Below are 19,174 nucleotides of genomic sequence, written 5' to 3' on the forward strand. Positions count from 1 at the left end.
TGCTCATCTTTCTGTCCCTTTAAAGAATGTCTTTCTTTGGTCTCCCTTTTTATATACATTTTATCTTACTTTTTGTCTTCTTTCTCTTTCATTCGTCTTCCCTCTCTCCTCCTCTCTAATTCCACTTTACTTGAATCAAGACCCTTTTCCCTAGTAAAAACTTTGATAGGAGTCCTGTGAAGCTAAACGTGAAGGAGCTCTGGGTCCCAGAGCATTTAACGTCCCATTGATGTTGAGGAACCTGTTGAGTTTGCCCCAGGAAATGCAACAGTATTGGCTGAGCTGAACTGCAGTACCGGGTGGGGCTGGCGCTGCACTCAGAGTTTATTTCCCTAGTAATAAAGATAAAAGCGTGGGGAGTAGCCTCCTGGTTCATCGCAGCGACAGCAGCATCTCAGTCATAGAGAAAAGGAAAAGGAAAGAATCTATGGTTTCCTGACAGTCGTCTCAGTTGTGTGTTTACAATTTGGGGGTTGAGGAGAGGAAGAAAGAAAGGGACCAGAGATTCATGGTGACTGCCAAGTTCGTGACTGTTTGGAGCCCCCTTTTTCCCCCTCAGCTGGAAACAACAGGCAGAAAGTCTGAGAAGATACACAAGGTCTTAATGGAAGGACTGTTAAAGATTCCTTTCCATCAGGTGTTTGTGCATGTCATGCTCTTAATATCAGAAGAGTGGTTTGGATATTTAATAGCGCCCTAGTTAGTGTTAGTCGCTTAGTTGTATCTAACTCTCTACGACCCCATGGACTGTAGCCTGCCAAGCCCCTCCATCCATGGAATTCTCCAGGTAAGAACACTGGAGTGGGTTGCCATTCCCTTCTCCAGGGGATCTTCCCAACCCAGAGATCGAACCCAGGTCTCCCACATTGCAGGCAGATTCTATACACCTTACAGAGTTTTTTAAGATCAGTTGATTATGGAGAGGAAGCATAGTGTCCTCTGTGAAGAGCTGGAAAGCCAGATAGTGTAAGATCAGATTGTGTGCAGGGTGAGAGGTCTTCATGTGGCAGCAGCCCACAGAGCCAGATAGCCATGCTGTCTGAAGTACATCCAACCCTTAGCGCTCTTCATGCATTGCAACAAAGCTCTAAGCTCCTTGGTGGCCATGTATGCCCTCTGCAGGTTTACCATAGGTCATAATGGAGAGCCCTAGTCACTTCTCTTCATCAATAAGACCTTGCCTCTGGGGTCTGAGTGGTTTTAGACATTTCAGACCTAACAACTTCCTTACAGACTGAAATCAGTGCTTAAAATGATTTTCCTTTAATCTCTTGGATGATGCTTTTGATTATGGCCTGCCATGTGACTAGTTTCACTTGGCTAAAAAGGAGAGAGAAGCAAACGTCACTGTGTGGCATGAGCCTGAGTTCATCGAGAGGCTAAAAATCAGTCTTAGCTTAAACTCTAATAGCACAGGTAGCGGTCACAGTACCAGCCATACCTCTAAGGCAGAGTGTAAATAACCTGTGTTGAAGCAGAGGTTGCAAGGGTCCTTGCATATAGCAGTGGAATGATGCTCACATGATGAAACCCCTGAAGTGTTTTTAGCAATGGAATCAAAATAAATGGCTGTGATTGTTCTTTTTTATGATTAAAAAAAAAAACCCACGGTAGTATTTATACCCCAGAGGACCAGAAAAGCAGGGTGCTTATGTGACATGTGCTCAAGTGGGGACGGCTGGGGGTGCTTCCTTATGGTACAGACGGAGCTGAGAAGATAAATGTTTAGTTGGTGCTGACATAAATTAATGACATTTTCCACAAAACCATGGAAAACTTACTCAGATTCCTGTGTTTTCTTAAAAAAAAAAATGGGGCTGCATTTTTGCACATGGAATTAAAGTCAAATCAGGATAGAAACAGATGCAAGTTAGAAATTGTTAGGCATCCCTGAATTCACTTAAAATAATAAGCTATATCTGATATCTGCTTTTGCTGACACAGAGTCATGACTTTTCCTTTAGGTGGGAGAGCTGAAAGCCAGACTTGCCTCTCAAGAAGCCGAGTTACACCTGAGAAATCAGGATGCTGAAGCTCTGATCGCAAAGATCGGGCTTCAGACAGAGAAACTGAGCCGGGAAAAGGCCATCGCCGATGCCGAGGAGCGAAAGGTCAGGCTAATTCCACCCTTTGGAGTGCGGAGCTATATTTAGCACAAAATAAACCTTTGTAGGTGAACAATTTTGAACAACTTCCCCTCCAGGGAGCGTAAAATCTGAAGAATTATGATAGTTACACATGTAACAGCATTTCACACCGTGATTACCACTTGACCTTTCTTTACATTACTCATTTCCCACCCTTTTAGCTCTTTTAATGACACAAAAGAACAATAAATACTGAGCTCTTTCAAGCATATAATGGATGTGGATTTTGAACATCAGGCCTATTTGTAATACAGTAAAGGTCATGAAGTCACCGCAGAGGTTTCTAAAGGTTTTCAGTTTTTAGGCAAATTGAACAACTCAATTGTTAACAAAGCCCATTCCGTCACTCTGCAAGATGGTTTTCGAATTTTGCATTTTAATAATACAACTTGAGGTTATTATTATATCCCAAGCTAAATTTGTCCTTTTTGAGTCCGTGGAGGCCCTGGCATTCTGTATTATGTTTTATTGTTGGAAACAATTACTTTTAAGATTATATAGATTGACTTTCTTTGTACTTAGGTTTCCAGTAATTCTGAAATAAATATAACTCATTTTGTCATCTTCTCTTATTGAAACTTCAGCAGCAAGTAGAAAGTATTTCATTTTTGTATATCTCACTTCCCGAGAGAAACAGAATGATTACTAAATGTATAGTAAATAACAAACAGAATAATTAGCAATTAGTAAAAAGCAAACAGAATAATTAGTGAACATCTTTAAAAACCTGAATGAATGTATATGTGCAAGTTCTATTTTAAACAAAAGATTATAATCAAGTCTTTTTGACTCTTTGCGACCCCATGGACTATATAGACCATAGAATTCTCCAGGCCAGACTACTGGAGTGGGTAGCCTTTCCCTTCTCCAGGGTATCTTCTCAACCCAGGCATCAAACCCAGGTCTCCCATATTGTAGGCAGATTCTTTACCAGCTGAGCCACCAGGGAACCCCAAGAAAACTGGAGTTGGTAGCCTATCCCTTCTGCAGTAAATCTTCCTGACCCAGGAATCTCTCCTTCTTTGCAGGAGGATTCTTTACCAGCTGAGCTACCAGGGAAGCCATATAATCAAGGCTTAGTTAATACAAAATATAAATTATGAATGCTCATAGAGCCAGTGATTCTGTCGCCATTGTGCTATTACTCTGCATTAATGATAGCAGAAAATATTTGAGTTTTTCCAGTGATGTTACCATTAATTCGTAGACCGATGAATTGTTTTCCTTTTGTTCTAATGTGTATTCAGCATGTCTCCCTTTAACTCGCACACTAAAGACTTGAAAAGTGTATAGAAAATCAAAACGCTAAATATTTTTTTTTTAAACTTATTTTTGAAGTTAAAGATAAGGCATGTTTGGCCTTCCCAATAAACATATAATTCCTAATTCTGGTAATAAATATTTCCATTGAGTTTTAGATAAGTGGAGGATATCTTTAAAGGTATATTTTTATATTTAAAGTGACTGGATATCACACATGGTGTGATGATCATAAGCTAATTACACCCAGGGGATATTTTTCAGGCATTAACAAATATGTGATGTTCCAATAGTTACTATTTCATAACTCATGCCCCCTCCAGGAGATTTTGCAGACCCAGGTATCAAGCCCGCCTCCCTTATGTCTCCTGCATTGGTGGGCATGTTCTTTACCTGGGAAGCCAAAATCCATTTTTACAAATCTTAAGTTATAACAAGTACTGTGGAGGTCTTTTTACACTTTTGCGTGAATTTCTAAGGCAAATTTGTCCTCACAAAGAGGGGGAAATGTTTTAGCAAATTAGAACTCATCTGACAGGTTGTTTCATGAAGTTCTTCAGACATGGAAAAGATACATGCTATTTTTTTAATATCTAATCCATGCCAAAAGGTAAGAATACTTTAAAATATTTTCATTTTATTAATGAGGCTCAATTTAATTATAAATAACAAATATTGTCTGAGCACCAATTTTTTTTATTTTTGCCCTGGCACTTTTCTAGGCTCTTAAAGATATATAATAGGCAAGGTGCCTGCATGTTGCTTACATTGTAATGGGAAAGATAGGTGATGAGTGACAATGTTGATAGACAAGATATTTTATGTTAATGATAAGGGCTATGATGAAAGTCAAATAGATGCAGTAGTGGAAAAAACTATTTCATATTGGTTATGGAAGAAAGGTCTGTTTGTAATTATGTCGAGTCAAGGTATTAATCAAATATATGCCATGAGCTCACATTGGTCATATACACAACAACGTACTAGATTCTGTGTGGTTCTTATAAATGGGTGTATATGGACTCTTTGATTCTATGAAATTGAAGTCTCAAGATTTAATCCATAAGAAGTACTTTAAAAGTAACAAAAGTACATTGCAACATTTAATATGGCTAAACAAATATTGGAGTTGGGAGACTGTCTTCCTGTACATCTTGATAATCCATTATAGAGAAGCCAGTTGAAATTGTTGCTTCAAATGTGTAAGATCATCAACGATTATTCAAATCACAGGTGTTGCTAGCAGTGACTTCAAGTAACAGAAGCACCATTAAGCTTGTGAAAATTAGATCTTCCATCTTTGATGTATCAGCTTGAGGTTCTAAGAATCCTCTCATCCCTTTCAAATAGCCCTCTTTGTTGAGTGTAAGCCGCATGAGTGAAAATACCTTCCATGTTGCAGAGCTCATATAATCTCTTGAAAAGGTAAACATCCTCTCTGATTTTGAATGGTCTTCAGGTTTTTAATGTCTCTTTTCTAAAGATGGATGGGATTGAATTTTGGAGGACCGTCAGGAATTTCTTATAGTCTGAAGGTAAGTGAGAGTCATGTATTTGTTAACTGGAGCTGCCATAACAAAATAACACAGACTAGGAGACTTAAACAATGTTGTTCAGTTGCTCAGTCATGTCAGGCTCTTTGCGACCCCATGATATGCAGCACGCCAGGCTTCCCTGTCTTTCACCATCACCATCTCCCAGAGCCTGCTCAAACTCATGTCTATTGAGTCGGTGATGCCATCCAAGCATCTTGTTCTCTGTCATCCCCTTCTCCTCCTGCCTTCAGTCTTTCCTAGCATCAGGGTCTTTTCCAATGATTCCACTCAGGTGGCCATAGTGTTGAAGCTTTAGCTTCAGCATCAGTCCTTCCAGTGAATATTCAGGATTGATTTCCTTTAGGATTGGCTGGTTTGATCTCCTTGCAGTCCAAGGGACTCAAGAATCTTCTCCAACACCAACATTCAAAAGCATCAATTCTTCAACACTCAGCCTTCTTTATGGCCCAACTCTCACAACTGTACATGAATACTGGAAAAACCATAGCTTTGACTAGATGGACCTTTGTTGGCAAAATAATGTCTCTGCTTTTTAATACACTGTCTAGATTTGTGATAGTTTTTCTTTCAAGGAACAAGTGTCTTTTAATTCCATGGCTGCAGTCAGTGTACACAGTGATTTTGGAGCCCAAGAAAATAAAGTCTGTCACTGTTTCCAATGTTTCCCCATCTATTTGCCATGAAGTGATGGCACTGGATCCCTTGATCTTAGTTTTCTGAATGTTGAGTTTTAAGCCAACTTTTTCACTCTCCTCTTTCCCCTTCTCAGGAGGCTCTTTAGTTCCTCCTCACTTTCTGCCATAAGGGTGGTGTCATCAGCATATCTGAGGTTATTGATATTTCTCCCAGCAATCTTGATTCCAGCTTGTGCTTCATCTAGCCCAGCATTTTGCATGATGTACTCTGCATGTAATTTAAATAAGCAGGGTGACAATATACAGCCTTGACATACACCTTTCCCAATTGTGAACCAGTCTGTTTTCACATGTCCTTTTCTACCTATTGCTTAGAACTGGGTTAAACAGAGATTTTATTTTCTCAGAGTTCTGGAGTCTGGAAGTCCAGGGTCAAGTTGTTGGCGGGTTTTTTTTCTCCCGAGGCCTCTCTCCACTGGGTTTGCAGATGACCACATTCTCACTTGTCCTCACTTGTTTTTCCTCAGTTCACATTCCCTTGCCTACTCATGTGTGTGACTAGATTTCCTCCTCTTACAAAGACACTAGTCAGATTGGATTAAGCCTCACCCTAACAGGCTTAGTTTAATTTAACCATTTTTAAAGGCCCTCTCTGTAAACACAGTGACATTCAGAGGTCCTGGGTTTAAGGCTTCAACCTGAGAATTTTGAATGGACACAGTTCAGCCCATAACAAGCAGTTATTGTGACTTTATCCTCTCGTTGTGACCACCACTAAATTTCATGAGCCATCTGCAAGGAGCTTTTGACAAGTAGAGGGCAGGAGGAATCTGGTGTTCCCATGAATGGGGCTGTCTTCAAATCTGTTTTAATAGACGATGGTAAAGAGAAAGCACACACTGTAAGCTTCCCTGCAGCTCTTCCACCTTCCCCAGGTTGGACCTTATTAACCAGTCCCCAGGAGCCTTGTGGGAGGGAGGCAGAGAAAAAGTGCACAGTCAGGCTTACTAAGTCACCATGATACACAGCAGTTTCACAGCTCTGGTAAAGCTGCACATAGGGTAAGAGGGATTGAGAATGAGAAGTAAGTTAACCAACCTGGAGTATTCTTTTCATTTGCATTTGTGGGGTTTAGTTGTTAAATGTTCTAAATTTCCCTATTAATCAGATTACCCAAAGGGATAATACTCCATTAACAGTAAAGGTAGAGAGAGTAATATGTATGACCCCAGTCTTGTTGAAATAGCATTTAGGAGAAATACTCCCTAGGGTTTCTTCTAAGTATGAAAAATCTATGATCCCACGTCCAGTTTAAAATGATACTATTATAAATGGTCACAAGGAGCATGTATAGATTCATTGTATCCTTAAGGACAGTAAATAAACCTGATGTAATAACTCACTCAAATACAGTATCTGTTTTTTCTATAGCAGTATTCTCTAGCACATTGAAAATGTAGTATGCTTGGCATTTTCATGGTCATTCCTGGCAGGATTGCGGTTTGGGAGCAGTTCTCAGTAAGCATGCAGAGTTTCCCTACAGATGTTAACAGTAACCATACGTATTGGCCAGAAATCACATATCTAGCCTGAACCAATTACATTCATAAGAGGTGCAGTACACAGCAAAATAATGGTTAATCAGGAGAAGGCTGATTATTGCTAATAAAGCTGCGGTAGACAAGTAATTTGTTGTGAGCAGTGTTTAATTTTATGGTGTAGATAAACCTGTTCATTCCAAACACATCTGAAGAAATGCACTTTTGTTCATACATGATGATTCACAGTCCCCATCACCACAGCAACCATCCCCCATGGTGACTGGATCCTGGTGCCCGGCAGCCACAACTTTGTAACTCCACTTTTCTGCTGAGGACAAGCATTTTCTCTTCCTAGACATTCAAGTTCTGTGTTCTAAAGGGAGGAGGATCAAAACTCCAAAAGTCCTAATTTTGATCTTGTTCAAGTTTACCATCATGACTTCCCTATATCCATATTATTAGGTTCGTGCAAACATAATTTTGGTTTCAGACTGTGAATTTTAAATCATCATAGCTCAAATACATCTTTATTAGTCAAAATAAGAGCCATTACAGTCACATTTTTGCCAGGGAGAAATAAGTTTGTTTATTCCTCTAGCACAAAAATCCATGCTTCAGGATTAAACAAACTCTTGGAAAGCATTTTTGGCCTCTTGCTGGTTGTGGAAGAGTTTTCCCTACAAAAAGTTATTGAGATACTTGAAGAAGTGGTAGTCAGTTAGCGAGAGGTCAGGTGAATATGGCAGATGAGGCAAAACTTGATAGCCCAGTTCATTCGACTTTTGAAACATTGGTTGTGTGACGTGGTCAGACATTGTGGAGAAGAATCGGGCCCTTCCTGCTGACCGATGCCAGGTGCAGGCATTGCAGCTTTTGGTGCATCTCATCAGTTTGCTGAGCATACTTCTCAGTGCAGTGGTTTCACCGGGATTCAGAAAGCTGTAGTGGATCAAATGGGCCGTAGACCACCTAACAGTGACCATGACCTTTTTTTGGTGTAAGTTTGGCTTTGGGAAATGCTTTGGAACTTCTCAGTCCAACCACTGAACTGGTCATCACTGGTTGTCATAAAATCCACAATTCACTGCATGTCACAATCCAATAGAGAAATGCTTCATTGTTGTTGCATAGAATAAGAAAAGATGACACTTCAACAAAATGATGATTTTTTAAAATTTTTCAGTCAGTTCATGAGGCAACCACTTATCAATCTTTTTCACCTTTCCAATTTGCTTCAAATGCTGAATGATCTTAGAATGGTTCACACTGAGTTCTTCAGCAACTTCTTGTATTATTGTAAGAGGTTCAGCTTCAATGATCCTTTCAATTGATAATTGTCAACTTCCAATGGCCAGCTACTACACTCTTCATCTTCCAGACTCTCATATCCTTTGCAAAATTTCTTGAACAACCAATGCACTGTATGTTTGTTAGCAGTTCGTGACCAAATGCATTGTTGATGTTGCCAGTTGTCTCCACTGCTTTACGACCCATTTTGAACTCAAATAAGAAAATCGCTCAAATTTGCTTTTTGTCTAACATCATTTCCCTAGTCTAAAATAAATATAAACAGCAAGTAATAAGTCATTAGCAAAAAAGTGAAAAATGCACATTAAAATGATATATAACATAAGAATGTTTTCAATACTAAATGGCGAACTTCCAACAATGCAAAACCGCAATTACTTTTGCACCAATCTAGTATATAATTAGTCTTCATAAAAATTCTAGGTACTGATAAACATCCACAAAGTAGAATAATATCTTTTAATCAGTTGAGCAATAAAGCTTCACATTTATACTTTTTTTCAATTTTATTTATTTATTTTTGCATTTTGCTGTGCTGGGTCTTTCTTGCTGCGCTCTGGCTTTCTCTAGTTTGGCTTGCAGGGGCTACTCTCTAGTTGCAGTGCGTGGGCTTCTCATTGCAGTGGCTTCTCTTGTTGCACAGCACAGGCTCTGGGCTTGTGGACTTAAGTAGTTGTGGCTCATTGGCTTAGTTGCCTTGCAGCATATGGGATCTTCCTGGATCAGGGATCGAACCCATGTGCCCTGCATTGGCAGGCAGATTCTTAACCACTGGACCACCAGGGAAGTTCCTTTACGTTTATTCTTAAAGAATAGTTAACATGGCTTTTAGATAATGTAAATATAGGTAATTAGATAATGTAGGTAAGGTAAATATAAGCAAAAATTATGAGAATTTTGGCAAAAATATTTTGTGATCTAGTTTACTGAGTCAGCCTAGATTTTCACTTGTCCAGGACTTGCTGAAAAAGAAAACTGAAAAACAAGGGAATTGCTTAATTTTGCATTTATTATTAATGGCACCTTAAAACAGTCAAAGCCCTGCTTGGATCATTTTGATATTTGAGTCCACTTGTGTTGTGTGTTTTGTGCATATGCAAAGCTTTGTGTATACCATGTGCCTGAAGAGAAATTAGTCTTTATGACAAAATCCTCGTCTGTTCAAAATATGAGCAAATTATTGAACAGTGTCTCTGAGGCAGCTTGCATTTTTCAGTAGAGATATCTGAGATGATAATTGGTTTGTGTGCTTTTCTTCTTTGATTAGGTGACAGCCATTCAGACTGAAGTGTCCCAGAAACAGAGGGAGTGTGAGGCAGACTTGCTCAAAGCTGAGCCTGCGCTGGTAGCTGCGGCAGCTGCCCTCAATACACTCAACAGGGTGAGAATGAGTCCTGGGCTCAGGATTTTCTCAAAATAATATTCGAAGGTTATTAGAGTTTGAATAACTGAATTGAGAGTGAAATCCATGCAATCAAAAGGAAAGAAAATCCCATAAAATGTTACAGTTGAAACAACTATTTAAGGACATCATTGAGGTCATCATCATAGTTGAGCTGCCTTTCCCATCCGAAAGTCTGTCCTCCTTGACCCCAGCATGTGGTCTCCTTTTGAATACTTCCAGTGCCGTGCAGTTTATGCTGTCATAAAGGGCAACTCTATTGTTAGCACTTAGATTTGGCCCAAATCCAGTGGTTCATATTATGTGTTGCTTTAAAAACCAAGTGGAAGATTCTTTATTTCCTCTGTTGCTTTGAGAAGTAAGTGGGGGATTCTTTATATCCTCTGGATATTTCCTTTTATGAATATCTTATAAAAGTAGTATTAATGAGAGACCCTCAGGGGAAGAAGAAAAACCTGGAAGCAAAGTTACCTAGTTTTGACCCACACCATTTTTCCTAGCTTCACATTATTAGCAAAATCTCATTGAGCATTCAAATTCCCATAAGAGAAAAATAAACTGTGGAAGGACTGTGTAAAGAGAGATGGAATTATGGGCAATGTTATTTTAAAAACTGGCAGCTGGTCTTGCCTTTCGGTTCTGGTAGGCCTCTGGGGAGATTCCCAGGGCATTGCTAGGCCTGAGGGTCTTGGATTCACCTTCAGAGAAGAAAGGATCCAGACTTCCACTGCTCTTCAAAGAAATATCCCATTTGTTTCTCTCAGTATTCTTTTGAAGAAAATAATTTTGACTGTGAACAGAGAGTTATTATCTTCATGGATGTTTCTTTTAGCATTTCCATAAAGTTAAACAGTTTAAAAGAACATAAGTATACTGTGATGGAAGATTGATTATTCTGCGTTCAAATAACGTGCTATCATTAAAATGATAATTGTTAAATCCTAGCTAGCAATGTGAAAAGATGTTCATGATCTATTAAGTAAAAAAGACATAGTATAAAATAGCATATATTATGACATTTTTTAATAAGAACATGCTTATACATAGGAAAAGTTGGAAAAAAAGATAAAAGTAACTGATTATCTCTGAGTAATGAAATTTTATACTTTCCTCTTTCTGAGCTCTAGAATGTTAATGCTGTTCTTTGTGCTTTATGTTGGCAGCTTTTTCTCTGAATATATTATTATTTACTCAATCAAAATAAATTAATATCACTTAAATATAAAGCTCAGTATATTTATAAATGATGAAAGGATTTTGGTTACTTAGCTCTCAGTTAGCATTAGCATACTTTACGTTTTTGCTTTTGCTCTTGTTTTCATACCCTTTCTGTTTTTTGCAGTCATTTCCCAAATGAAAAGGCAATATATGGTAATAGAGGAGAATCAGATTCAACATATGATGAGATTTTATAAGTAAGAGTATATAATACAGTTCAGAAAATTTCATAGAAAATCCTTAAAAAAAAAAAAAACATGTATCGTGACCTTACATATACTTCTTACAGATATTAATTCTTACTCCAAAGTATTTGCCCTGATACTTGTAACTTATTACATTAATACCATCTCTTGAGTAAATTAAGATTCTGACCTTCAGAAACTAAGGAGGAATGTAGAAAGAAGGTTCAGCCTCCACAAGCATCTTCCTTGTTGAGTCATTATAGTGTAATAGAAGATGTTTCTTGTGCGTATAAAGCAGAAAAACAAAACTAAGAGACTCTGAGCTAAGGGACTCTGTTTCTGGGTTGTTGCTGTTATTTAGTCGCTAAGTTGTGTCTGACTCTTTGTGACCCCGTGGACTATAGCCCACCAGGCTCCTCTGTCCATGGAATTCTCCAGGCAAGAATACTGGAGTGGGTTGCCATTTCGTTCTCCAGGGTATCTTCCCTACCCAGGGATCAAACCCATGTCTCTTTAATTGGCAGGGAGATTCTTTACCGCTGCACCACCAGGGAAGTCCGTTTCTGAAAGGCCTGATTCAAAGGCAAATATATTACGTAGGTTGGATGAACCCATAAATACCCTAAAACCTGTACATTTATGAAATTCCCTGGTCTCAGTGTGCAAGACTCTGCAGGACTGGTACATCAGGAAGATAAATTTACTTGGAAGCCAAAAAAGGCAGTGATGTTTTCAAAGTATCAGAAAAGTGCCAGAAAGACCTGGACCTACTGGTGTCGCACAGTGGGATCTCTGGGAGGGCTGCAAAAACTGCCAAACCGAGACTGGTGTGAAAAGGAGAGGGTGGAAAAGACCAGCCACTGAAGACCAGCTTAATGACCCAACAGTGGTCATGAAAGGGCAGAGTGCCCTAGTCTTGATAATATTTGTGCTTTTCTTCAGGTCAATCTCACTGAGCTGAAAGCCTTTCCCAACCCTCCAAATGCAGTTACCAACGTTACTGCGGCTGTGATGGTCCTTCTGGCTCCCCAGGGCAGAGTGCCGAAAGACCGGAGTTGGAAAGCAGCTAAAGTCTTTATGGGAAAGGTATCAGCCTGGCAACGTGAAAATTCTGATGATTTCTGTGTTCAGTTCTGTGGTTATACTTGACAAGCAGGGATGGGGGAGGAATGGACTGGGAGTTTGGGATTAGCAGATGCAAACTACTTTATGCAGAATGAATAAACAACAGGGTCCTATAGTATAGCACAGGGAACTATATTCAGTATCCTCTGATAGACCGTATGAAAAGAATGTGTGTGTGTATATATATATTCTCTATATATGTACAATTGAATCTCTGTGCTCTACATCAGAAATTAACCCAACATTGTGCATCAACTATACTTCAGTAAAATAAATTTTCTTAAAGACCAAGACAGTTTGAGGAGAAAGAAGAAAGCTATAAAATTCCTAACTATTAACAAGAAATCATGTTTAGAGTTGCTGAGAGTCATCTGCTGTGTGTTCTCTGGACCTGGAACTTTTGTTTGCCAAGCTGGAGGTTAGCGTGGGGTTGTAGCACACCTAGATCAGCACCAGCAGCAGTTGGAAGGTTGCTAATTATTTTCAGAATTATGAAAGCAGTTAAGTGTAGGAGGGAGAAAATTACATGGATTTCTTCTGTTGGAAAATGTTACTAATGTACAAGAAGGTGAAGCAAAGGGGCTTTGGGGTATGTGTTTTTCTTTTTCTTTTCTGCCTTTCTTTTCTTCAATATGTGAATGCCTCCTGTGCAAAGACTGAATATTTTACCCTGGGATAAAAGGGATTTTAAAAGTGTCCATTGCTAATTCTAACTTTAGACTGTAAAGACTGAAAAAGTCAAACAGTGGGATAAATGCAGCTTGCCAATTTTGCCTTTGTGATGTGAATCCTAAAAGCTGATTTTAACTTCTGATCTTGGAATTTTCTCTGCAGCACAAATGGCTCATTGCAGTAAGTCTTTCTTGCTTTACAGGTGGATGATTTTTTGCAAGCGTTGATTAACTATGACAAAGAGCACATTCCAGAGAATTGTCTAAAAGTGGTGAAGGAACAGTATTTGAGAGACCCCGAGTTCAACCCAAACCTGATTCGGACCAAATCTTTTGCAGCAGCTGGTCTCTGTGCCTGGGTCATCAACATCATGAAATTCTACGAGGTGTATCAGGCTTGACCAGATGGTTTATGGGTGTTATTCAGGAAGGGTCGTATATATATTAATTTCTAGGCCAGTAAAAAATGTAAAATAATTTGATATTATCTGAATAAGATAAAGTTCTAAGAATAAGACATGAAGGCGTCAGATTAATCGGAATTCTCTAAAGGAGGATATCTGCAATTTTGGAAGCCATGCTTTTTTAGGGTAGAGTAACTTCTTTAGATCAAATAGCAGCAATTAAATTTTATTTGATTAGATAAAAACATTTGGGTAGAATAATTATATTTATTTATATTGAAATATTTCAGTTGTTGGCTTGAAACAACTGCAAGTCTGAGTTCATGTTTAATTAAATTTCATCCCTGCTCTCAAAACAGAAATTTACACCAGCTACAAGTAGACTTAATGAGATGAGAAATAACCTTTGGAGGGCTTTCGTATTTAGTGACAAATGTGTTTTTGACTGTATGCGGTCTTTTCTAAAGTTTGTACTTTTGGGCCAAATAGAGATAGATGATCATCTCAGTTAACCATTTATTTATCAAGTACTTGTCTGTCAGTTATGTCCCAAACACTTTGCAAAGGACTGGATGTGAAAAAGGAGCATGCATGGCCCTTTGCCAGGAAGAACTGACTCATTTCTGTCTTTAAATCTTGTGTGTTATATTCAAAAGTGGAATTGCTGAGGAAATGCCACTGTCATTCCCAGAATGATTTTCAGAAAACTAGGTTATGTCCTTCACTCTGGGGACCCATGGGAATAGGACCCTGTCCGTCTGTCTTTAGTGGACACCTGTATCAGGCAAGACTGCAGACAGATCACAGCTGATGGGCAGCCTCACTCCATAAGGGCGCACCTGACCACTGTGCTACCCTCACACCGTAGGTGGAATGACAAGCCCAGCACTGGACCATTGCTGTGTTCTGTGTTGTTTTGCTATAAAACAGAAAAGAAAATTTAATTTCCTTTCTCCCTTCCCAGCAGAATATTTGATCCACTCAAATGCTCAAACCACCCGTTCAGATAACCTTTAAGGTGGCCAGGAACTTAGGGGAAAAAAAAAAAGTGTTAGTGTGGTTAACGTTATACTGTGTGAGCGTATCTCACATGTTCCTTTCTGGGTTCAGAGAATTTCCCCACACCAATTTTCTGCCTTTAAGTATAGACATGATCCCACCTTTAGCTGTAGTTGCTGTCCTCGACAATTTCTGGTGATATGAGGATTGTGTCCAAATTTTATGGAAAACTAACTTTAGTATCTTAATGGTATCTGACCTATGTAGCATTCTACGCTAGTGCTGGCCGCTCTAATGCCCACAGATGAGTGAGTAATGGACAAGCAGAGATTTGGAAGGCTCTGTGGATTTTTGTTCTGCCATTAGGTGTTACCGTGACTAAGAGTAAGCACCAAATTTCTAGGTGAATTAGAGATTTCAACTGTAAAGCTTCCAGCAAATAGGAGACCAAATGATTCCCTGTCCTCTTTGCATCTTCGTTGCCTTGAAATAACCTTTATGTGGCTTTTCAGGTCTACTGTGACGTGGAGCCCAAACGCCAAGCATTAGCTCAAGCAAACTTAGAACTGGCTGCAGCTGCTGAGAAATTGGAGGCTATCAGGAAGAAGCTGGCGGTAAGTACAGGCTCCAACACTGAAGAAGCTCCTAAGAGGTGGAACTCCGGCGCCACTCTTAGGATCCCACCTGCAGACAGGGCTGTCTCTGAGACCTACCGCTCAGAAAGGAATTGGACCTTTCATGAATATATTCATTTATATTCTTCTTCAGTAGATATTCCTTGTCTGCTGGACACTGAGCTGGAAAAGGGAACTGTCATGATTTCTGCACTTAAGAAACTTCCATGGTCTGGCAGTAGAAAGAGGGTGGAATTCAGGGATTTAAAGCAAGGGTTCTGGAACCAAAGTGCCTGGGTTTACATCCAGACTCCACTATTTGCTGTTTCACCCAGCACATGTTAGTTAACCTCTCTGAGCATCTTTTTTCTCATCTGAGAAATTGGTACTATAATAGTATTTACTTAGGTAGATCATGAAGGTTTTTATCCAATTTTTGAATTTTTATCTCATTTTTGAGAGTAATTCATAATGAGAATTTAGCACGGTGCCCGGCATATAGTATGTGATTAGAAAATGCTAACTGTAAATATTTTCACCTTGACTATTTCTACAAGTACATAACAGATCATTGTCGTTTGGTGCTACAAGTAAATGTGTGACTATATCCAGAATGCAATAGGACCACCAAAAAAGAGCCTAGAGAAATTAGGGAAAGTTTCATAATGAAGGTGTATTTGATATGAGCTGCAAAAATTATTTGGGAGTCCCCAAGGATAATAAGATCAGGAGAGGTGTTTATGATTTAAAAAAAAACAAAAAAAAGTGAAGAAAAGAGTGAAGAAGCAGTTGGTAGACTTCAGGAGTCCTAGTCCTTCAGTAGTCCTACTGAGTGTCTGGGGGATGGTTAGGAATAGTAGGAAGGAATGAAAGATGAAGTTGCAAAAGTTGAGGAAAAGCCTTCTCTGCCTTTCATGCTGCAGAATTTAAATCTTACCTGACCTTGGTATTGAGCCTTTGAAAGATTTTAATAGGTTAATGGCATGGTCATTTTTCATCAACTGGAAGCTGGAGGAAGAGAAGAGGCTAGCTGCAGAAAGACAAGTTAGAAGTGCCACTGGGGGTCCTATGAGGGCCTCAGCTAAGGCAGGAGAAGCTACAGTAGAGACCAGAAGAAGCAGTTGGTAGACTTGACAAGTCCATGGATTAAGGCTGCTGATGACATGGTGATGGGAGGGGCACATACAGAATAGAGATGGTGAGTTGAAGGTGACTGACATTGTAGCATTGAGTGGTACCGTCAGAGTGATGAGGCTGGGTAACCCTGGCCACCTAGGGAAATCCTCAGAGCTTCAGTTTGTGACTAACAGCCAGCTCTCAAGGAGGGCATCTGTGATGTATTTTGGTTACCAACATCCAATCTACCTTCTTTGGGTGGCAACAGACTGGTTTATCTTTGGAGAATTACCTTTCCCCATTGGATACACTCAGGTAGGACTTCGATCACGGGTACCTTCTTCAGTCCTAGTTGAAGCCTGGTTATGTGATCCAAGCTTTGCCAGTTTGACTCCCCCAATCTCTAGAATCAAATCAGTAACCAGAGAATGAGACTGAAAATAAAGTTCATGTATGGTAGGACAGTGTCCAGAGGAAGCTTTCAAGTATTTTGTTCCTGCCTCCAAGTCTCTCTAGAGCTCCTAGGAGCCTGTGTGTGATTCTGTGCCTCTCCTTTCATTGAAAGAGCTCTCCCATTTTTAGGAGATTCTGTTTAGCTTAATTTGGCTAGAGATGGTCTCTAGGAGCAGAAAGAGTTGAGTGGAGACCTAAAGGAGCATGCTCTCATCTTGGAGGAAATCCTACCATGAATCTCTGAGCAGGTGAACTTGGATCACTGTACTTGGACTGTGGTGCTCACAGTGGGCAGGCAGCCAAGCCCAGCTTCCTATAGAACCGGACTTGAACTTGGCTTGATTATTTGTGGGGACACTATTGTCAACAACAGTAGCTGATTTAGACAAATTTAGAAAAAGCATATTAATATTGTTAAATTTAGCTTCATTTATTGGTCAGTGCTTTCACTGTCAATGTGACTAAAACCTTTAGAAGAATGTGGCCATCTATTATTAATGGCTTTATGTAATTATTATTACAAGTTAATATTCATGGAAAACTAATGTGAATGCTCAAGACAGCCATGAAAGTAAAAGTGTTAGTCTCACTCAGTTGTGTCTGACTCTTTGCAACCCTATGATCCGTAGCCTGCCAGGCTCCTCTGTCTATGGGATTCTGCAGGCAAGAATACTAGAGAGGGTAGCCATTCCCTTCTCCAGGCAATCTTCCCAACCCATGGATCGAACCCAGTTCTCTTGCATTTCAGGCAGAATCCTTACTGTCTTACCAGTTCTAAAGTTAAGACTTTCTATGCTTGTGGAATTAGTCCTCTTTTGGGTACAGCCTGCAATGAGCTGAAAAGAACTGCTTACCTTGGTTGTTTTCAAAGACCCGCAGTAGAAGCAGAGGTTCGTATATCAGTTAACTGCAAATCTAAGTTTACAGACTCAGAGAAAAGAATAACAGTCACAATGTCTTTATGGAAGTTGGTCTCTTATATCCCCCTATCAAGAGTGGATTTCCAGAGAGTAGTTATTAATGCAACAGAATCTTTGTCTGCTGTTTCTACCAACATTCAATTAGATGGTAGTGATGCTAAAGCTGAAACTCCAATACTTTGGCCACCTCACGTGAAGAGCTGACTCATTGGAAAAGACCCTGACCCTGATGCTGGGAAGGATTGGGGGCTGGAGGAGAAGGGGACGACAGAGGATGAGATGGCTGGATGGCATCACTGACTTGATGGACATGAGTTTGAGTGAACTCCGGGAGTTGGTGATGCACAGGGAGGCCTGGCGTGCTGCGATTCACGGGGTTGCAAAGAGCGACTGAACTGAACTGAATGTGTCAGTAATGTCTTGGTTTTTATGGTTATACTGTGGTTGTATGGGAGAATGTCCTTTGTAGGAAATTAGAAGTAAAAAAACCATTCTCTATGAAGACTGGTCAGGCCAGAGTCAAAGACAAATTCTGCAGAGTTTCTGTCTGTTGGTTCAGAGTCAAGTCAAGGCTTGAGCCCGGGTGTTGTGATAATTTTTGCTAGCTTTGCTTTCATCTCCTTCAGCCTCTGTTTCCTTCTCTCTTATGGCCTTTCCCTCCTCCTCATCTATGCCTTCTGTTGCCTCCTCACCTAGAAAAGCAGGGCTGTGTCTACCAGCATTTAGGAAATTCATTCATTAACTAGTACTAGTCTTTGTATATTTGTTCTTTCAAAGTCTTTATCTCTAGTTTCAGACTAAAAGATGGCCTCATATTGAAGGCTGATTGGGGGGGAAAAAACAAAACAAACCTTCTTAGGCCATCTTGCCTTTGAAACATACAGGATCTAAGGATGGCTGTGAAAATTCGTGCAAATTCGTCTCTTTAGGGAAGTGGTTCTCAGAGTGTGTTCTCGCAACCACAGCATCAGTGGCGACCACTGATGAAGCATCAGTGTCAGCTGGGAAGTCATTAGAGATCCAGACTCTCAGACCGCTGAATGAGCAACCCTGGCAGGGAGTCCAGGAATTTGGGTTTGATCAAACCCTCCAGGTGGATCTGGTGCACACTTCAGCTGGAGAACACTGGTTTTAGGGTGTCTGGTGGGCTGGGGTCTTTGGACTAAGTCCTTCCTCCACCTCCCATTTATTTCTAGAACCTGAGAGGCCAGGGCCTGTCCGGAACTGAGAAGCAACCAAGATTCTATGCAACTCACAGGCTGACGGGTTACCCACTGCTGTTTCACAGATGCTGGGCGAAAGATGTGGCGTGAGGGCTGAGTGGGTCAGAGAGCGGAGGGCTTCATTACCCACAGCCCAGCAAGCAGCATGAGCCTCGTGTGGGTCTTGGCTCCCCCAGTCCCCATGGCCATGATGCGCAGTGGGGCAGCTGAGGCAGTTCACAGTGGGTTTGTGTCATAGCTGAGATATCCCAAGCTTAGGAAACACCCCCTATAAAGAAAGCTGCAAGTAAATCTGCCCAACTTTTGTCTCACAGAGAAACACATCTTTAGTACTCTGGAGCAGGAGTACTTCTGTCCTGTGCCCTGAGAGAAACACTGGCTCTATTTCCGAAGCCTA

At 40.2% G+C, this 19,174-nt stretch overlaps 1 protein-coding gene across 1 annotated transcript in view; it reads left to right on the plus strand.

Moving 5' to 3' along the window:
- DNAH11 (dynein axonemal heavy chain 11) overlaps window positions 1-19,174 on the plus strand; it is a 390,076-nt gene that overhangs the window by 242,954 nt on the left and 127,948 nt on the right. The window contains exons 57-61 of the mRNA XM_088833659.1: window positions 1,965-2,111; window positions 9,715-9,828; window positions 12,195-12,338; window positions 13,252-13,434; window positions 14,964-15,065. Coding sequence (XP_088689785.1) covers window positions 1,965-2,111; window positions 9,715-9,828; window positions 12,195-12,338; window positions 13,252-13,434; window positions 14,964-15,065 — 690 coding nt within the window. The remainder of the gene's footprint in view (window positions 1-1,964; window positions 2,112-9,714; window positions 9,829-12,194; window positions 12,339-13,251; window positions 13,435-14,963; window positions 15,066-19,174) is intronic.

The sequence above is a fragment of the Moschus berezovskii genome, chromosome 3, assembly GCF_049115385.1.
Source record: "Moschus berezovskii isolate FMDL1 chromosome 3, NW_MosBer_1.0, whole genome shotgun sequence".
NCBI classification, from domain to species: Eukaryota; Metazoa; Chordata; class Mammalia; order Artiodactyla; family Moschidae; genus Moschus; species Moschus berezovskii.